The sequence below is a fragment of the Haplochromis burtoni genome, unplaced genomic scaffold, assembly GCF_018398535.1.
Source record: "Haplochromis burtoni strain Fernald_Lab_line unplaced genomic scaffold, NCSU_Asbu1 Contig_200, whole genome shotgun sequence".
NCBI lineage: Eukaryota > Metazoa > Chordata > Actinopteri > Cichliformes > Cichlidae > Haplochromis > Haplochromis burtoni.
The window spans coordinates 486,583-492,401 of record NW_024582561.1 but is presented as its reverse complement, the minus strand read 5'-3'; the positions used below and the strand labels follow the sequence as shown (position 1 = coordinate 492,401).

Genomic DNA, 5,819 nt, shown 5'->3' with positions numbered 1-5,819 from the left:
ACTCATTTTATGCAATAAGTGCATATTTAAATCTGGCTCCTGGTTATTATTGCAATCTTCTGGCTTCTTTATTCCATGACGGCTGCTAACATTTAGTCGAGGTGAAATTGTCCTGTTGTTCCGATAGCATTAAGATTTTGGGACAGCCTGCTTGAAGAAAACATTTTAATAGGAGGTTTTTAGAACATTATGGCCTGTATATGTACATAAACGGTAGGAGACCTTATGGCGAGATGACACTGGGAATCCTTTTTGTGCCCTAAATTGCACAAAGTTATAAGCACGAGATATTTTAAATCCCAAGAAGATCAACTCATACTTAGGTATTTCAAAAATAAGGTTTGCTGCATTGACCAGACAGTTTATGTTATAAAAGCTTCAGAAATGGAAACGTTAGCTTGCTGCTGTTTGATGCTAAATGATTATGTTTGATGTTTGTGAGACACTGTGGTTGAGATTTATATATATATTCAAAGTTTCATTGTGGAATTTTACAGGCATACACTGGATTTGGATTGAAAATGGACGATTTTTTTATGCACTTTGACGTGACATATGGTGACATATGTTTGAAATAAATAAATAAATAAATAATAATAATAAATAAAGCTGACTTGCCAGCATAAGATAACAAAATCTCTTCTAAGCTGTAACCGTATTGCATTCTAGCAAGGAACTAACTAATAGCAAAAACACCTGTTTATGAGATATGGAGAAAATTCGAAAAAACTCGTACTTTACCTTCCTGCTGCATATTGAGTATGTATTTTAGCATTTTGTTAGCTTCAGTATTCTGTATCACTCTGTTTTGTACTAAGATTGGCTGGTTTGTAACAGATAGGTGAGTTGCTGCAGCAGGTGCATTGTGGGAATTGAATCCTGTGAAATGTCTGATGTACTGTCCCAGTTTTACAGCCTGTCTGATAAAGGATTTTGATCTATAGTTGTTTGGTTCTTCCTTGTTGGCAAACACCTGTTGCCAACAAGTTGCAGAGCGCCCTCAGGTGGACAGACTATGCAACATCAACACTTGTAACATCACTGAAGGGTGTTTCTTCTCTATTTTTTTTTTCATTTTCAGCTATTGCCCAATATAAACCCCATTAAAGTACAAATCAGTGAATAATTAATATCACTGTGTACAATATATTTGGTAAGAACAGAAAACAAAAGTATTATAGATAAGTGTCAAAAATAAAAACACATTTGCATACCAAACACAGTCACCTACCTGTTGTCTTTTATTTTCTCTCCATTTCTTGTTTTTTGTGGGGGTTTTCTGCCCGTGTGTTCCTTTTATAATTCTGTGAAATTCTGGTAAGAAAGCTTATCCATGGCTCTTCACCTTGCAGACAGGAAAAAGAAGTAATCCTTGAGCAAACACAAGCCACCTTTGACTGGTTAGGAATGTTATCCGGGTCCATATACTTTACCCTGGGTTGACAAAGGTAAGATCTCAGGCTTAAAACACTTCCCCAACAGCTGTTTGCTACATCACTCTTAACTGTCTACCCCCCACACTGGACGGAAAGCACAGGCACAGGGTTGCTATCTATAATAATCTTCTCTGTCCGTCTCTTTCATCAGGGCTGGTTGGAGCAGCATCAGGGCGAGCTTTCTTTTAGACAAGCAGTAAAAAGACCGGCGTGATTAAGATAGATAGACCGACTGAGACGCTTAATCTTCTGTCCAATGAAAAATGTTAACTGCATCCTGATGTTCTCCCCCCCCCATGTAGTGCAATTAGCGTGAATTACCACTGTGTGTTTAAACTTCCCTTATGAAGTGACCAAGAGGTAATTCCTCTTTATTTCTGATACTTGTTTTTTCTGCTTTTGTATTTAAATTTACAGTATTTAGAAGATACATCAGAAAATTCATGATAAGATTGCCTTTGGTCCTGCATGATAAACTCCTAGGTGTCAGGAGAGAAGCACAATGGCAGTAGTGGTGCTCTCTTCCTTACATCTGAGGAGAAAGTTATTCTAGAGGTCCCATTAGTCAAACCTTCAGTGCACGAATGCTGCCGTTGTGTTTTCACAGGGTCCCTTGTACTGTCATAGACGGATGAGGTTCACTGAGCAAAGATAGAGCTGGTATTATTATAAACCATGGCCTTTCTCTGCACTTAAGACACAGACAGAAACACATACACAAGTTTTCAGACGTTTGACTACTAAAAGTCTTTTCTCATTTTTCCTCCCTTTAATGGTGACTCTACATAAACAACTGTGACACACAGAATGCTAAATGTAGATAAAGTCAGTAGTAGCGACAAAATCCCTCTTGTGCTATACCCAAGTTGGTTTGAGACGCATTTATAAGTTCTGTAGTTTCGTAAGATATTCTGAATTTGCTGGAGGGTGGAGTAGCCCCCAACACTACCTCCCTTAATTACGAACTCAGTCAACATCTCGCTCTAGCAGACCGCTACCTGGTTAATTGATGAGAAATGACTATTTCCTCCAACTCGTGGAGTGAAAATTACTTTCTCTGAGAAAACGAAAAGCAGACGCAGCGTAGCTCTGAGAGCTTTCGAAGGACATGTTCATTGCGTACAAACAGATTAATCGGTGAAATTCAGCTTGATAAATTCCCCGTTACACTGTGATCCATGAAATCCATCAGTTGTTAGCTGTGCGCGTGTTTGACTTACAAACTGCGGAAAATAAAATAAGCCATCAGCTTTTAGGTGTTGATGGCAGACTGGACATGCTAATCTTATTTGGGAGCAACAACACTGTAGAAAGAGCAGGAGCACGAGATCCTGTGATGCCAAAACTGAAAGTTTGTTTGTTTGAATCGTGTATTCATTTCAGAGAGACGGTCTTGGGCTTTTCGGAGACACAAAGTCTCAAAGCCTGAAAAAGCAGAGTGCCTGCCAAGCAGTATCAGATATGGCTTCAGAATTCGCATCTTATTAACATATTTGAACATAGCACCTCACAGATCTTCAAATTCCCATTAAAAGGATTTAATTTAGGAGTTATTTAACCAATAAATTCTTCCAATAAAAATATTCACATAAAACTTCTTTTATATGAATCTGGATTTTCAGGCTAAACTCACACTTGAACAAAAATAAAGAGAGCATTCTCCTTCCATGTCTTTTCCTCCTCTTTGAGTCTCTTGGGGCTCCCTCTGACTTCCTGCCATTAAAGAGACAGCCCACTGGAGAGCAGAGGGTGACTGACATATAGCTACCTTTGCTGTATGAGCATCTGTGGAATTTTGCGGTTAACACAGAGAAAAGTAGGAAGACGTCAGGAAAACAGAGATGTGTTAGACAGAGACGCAGTACACAGTTACGTAACCAAATACTCCAGTCTGTCCTCTTTTGTGTGTTATCAAAAACACATATTTTGTTAACTAATAAAAGTCTGTTTGTCAACTCAGAAGCAAAGAAGATTAATGCCACTATGAGACCAGGCTGCTTTCTCAACAACTGAAGGAGTTATTAGGTGCAAGTCAACCAGTTGACAGCCGTGCATTTTAACATTTTTGATGTTGTCAGTGTTTTGTGTGGTAATCTCCGGAATTTTATTTTGAAAGTGGCCACACAGCATCACCCTTTGGGGGGGATATGGGTAAAAGAAAGCTGCACTTTTCCAAGGCACATAAACTCTCCTACTGACAAGCACTTTGACAAACTACGTGTCGACTACATGAAAACAGCAAACACTGCATGGTTTTAGTCTGACAGCCTCGTCCACAAACCAAAACAAGGTATCTAGTGAAGCTACAAACAGACGCTCTGGGGAGACCACACACCCAAGCAGACACAAATATCTCAACAAATAGCACACAGCAGCCACTTCAAAAGAAAAAACTCATGCAGATGCAATTCTAAGATTTTCAGCGTGGTTCTGATTAAAACAGGAAAATCCCACTGCGTTCTTATTTCAGCTTATCATTAAGCCAAGATCATGTTTAAATGAAAAGAGAGATCTAGCACCTGATGCTCCACATAAAGTCCCTCCTTACCTTCTGTAGCCACTGGGTGTAATTCTCCATAACGTTCTCCAGCTGCTGGATCTTCTGGCTGGGAAAGTCTGGCTCAGGTGGTGGAGCGTCCCTCTGGAGAGAGTTGGCGTTGTACTGCGAGCTACTGGCCTTCGCTTCCTTGCAGGAGCCTCCTCCAGCTCCCTCTCCCTCAGGTAGGATGAAGGTGTAGGTGCACTGGCCATGCTGGATCTTATGAAAACGTCTGTTATTGGAATTACTACTGCTGCTGCTGCTACTACTAGTAGTACTCCCTCCATTACTGCTACTGCTGCTGCCGTCCGTCCCTCTCCGTTGCTCACCTCCTCCGCAGCTCACAATCACCAGAAGCGCCGCCAGCGACAGCAGGTGACGACTGTAGTGGTACCACAGCATCATATCAGCCTGGAAGCGCTGTTGAGGGTGATTAAATTTCTTGTGTCTCTTGTTTCTCCTTCTATGCTTTACTAGATGTTCTCTTAAGTGCTGAATCAGAAAACGTTAGCCTGAAACATGTATCCTCCATCCTTAAGTTGGACCTCCAGCAGTCAGAGTTCATGCAGACTTTTTTGCCATGGACGGGACACACATGTATGTTTCCAAACCTCCTCTTAAGCTTTTGTCCTGGCAGGGAAAGTTGCACACATGTCTTGGAGTGTGACAGCTTGGCTATATTTCTTGGTGTTCCTCCAGTAAATCAGAGCCTGCCTGCGTTTATCAGAGTGTGCATTTAAAGTAGGTGCTGGGTATGCTGGGATAGTGTCGTCAGACCTCCCCTGGTCTCTCTGCCGTTCTTTCCTCCTCTGCTCGCAAACTTAACGACTGGGGGTAGAGAGTGAGAGAGGGAGAGGGAGGGAGGGAGACGCTCACTCTGAAGAGCAGTTCCAAGCTTCCAGCACACTCTGCGCCTGCCCCTCGCAGAGCCTGCAGAGGAATGTGACTCTGTGCATGGACGTATTTGTGTGTGTGTGTGTGTGTGTGTGTGTGTGTGTGTGCGCCAGTGATCCTGGCAGAAAGAGACCTCAGCACAGAGGACATGCTTAGACTGTGGGGATCAGCTTTCAGACCGGTTTATGTGGTTGACCTGCTCCCTTGCCTGTGTAAAATAATAATAATAATAATAATAATAATAATTTGAACGCACGCATTTAATTTATCTCTTCTTTTCTCCCTGCTCAGCTAATAACAGGTGCTACAAACTTGTCACCTGTGCTCGGGGTAGCTTTATATGTTCTTCTGCTTATCTCTTGAAAGTACAAATCCATAGTCAGGACAAGCATTGTTTTATAAACTGCAGCACCTACATGGAAGTAGCCATAGGATCAAACTGCAAACCTACGTAGTGGCTAATGGACAGCAAACCATACGCCTGAGCTACATTTACCACAAGATATTAAGTATCTTTCATTCCATAGAATTTGTTGCAGTAAATTTAAAATACTATTAGAGAGCACTCGAACACCAAAAATGCCCACCATTCTATCATTTGGTAATGTTTGCCAAGTCTGTTTGACACTATATATACTGTAAGTAGTATATACATATATGTACATGCAAATATTTAATATGTACTATAGAGTAAAGTAAAAATTCAGCAAACAGTCACAAAGCATCTGTGGTCAACACGTTCTCGGTTGGCCAAAGCCTACTGTCATGGGCTAAGTTTTCTATTGGCCAACCTAAGTCAGCAACCTCCTTATGACTAATAAAAGCCATGTTTTTCCCAGTGATTTCATTGTATTGCATTGCATTTAACAACCAATTGCAAGCAGTTGCTGTGACCAACTGGTTGCTCAGAGACTGGCTGTGCAACATCCTCAACCTCTGGGTGACCACTT

The 5,819-nt window shown here is 41.2% G+C and overlaps 1 protein-coding gene across 1 annotated transcript in view; it reads right to left on the bottom strand.

The window, feature by feature from the left end:
- The window catches only part of angpt1 (angiopoietin 1), a 66,320-nt gene extending 61,499 nt beyond the window's left edge, over positions 1–4,821 (bottom strand). The window contains exon 1 of the mRNA XM_005936284.3: positions 3,985–4,821. Coding sequence (XP_005936346.1) covers positions 3,985–4,380 — 396 coding nt within the window. The 5' untranslated portion in view covers positions 4,381–4,821. The remainder of the gene's footprint in view (positions 1–3,984) is intronic.
- Between the last annotated feature and the right edge of the window lie 998 nt (positions 4,822–5,819).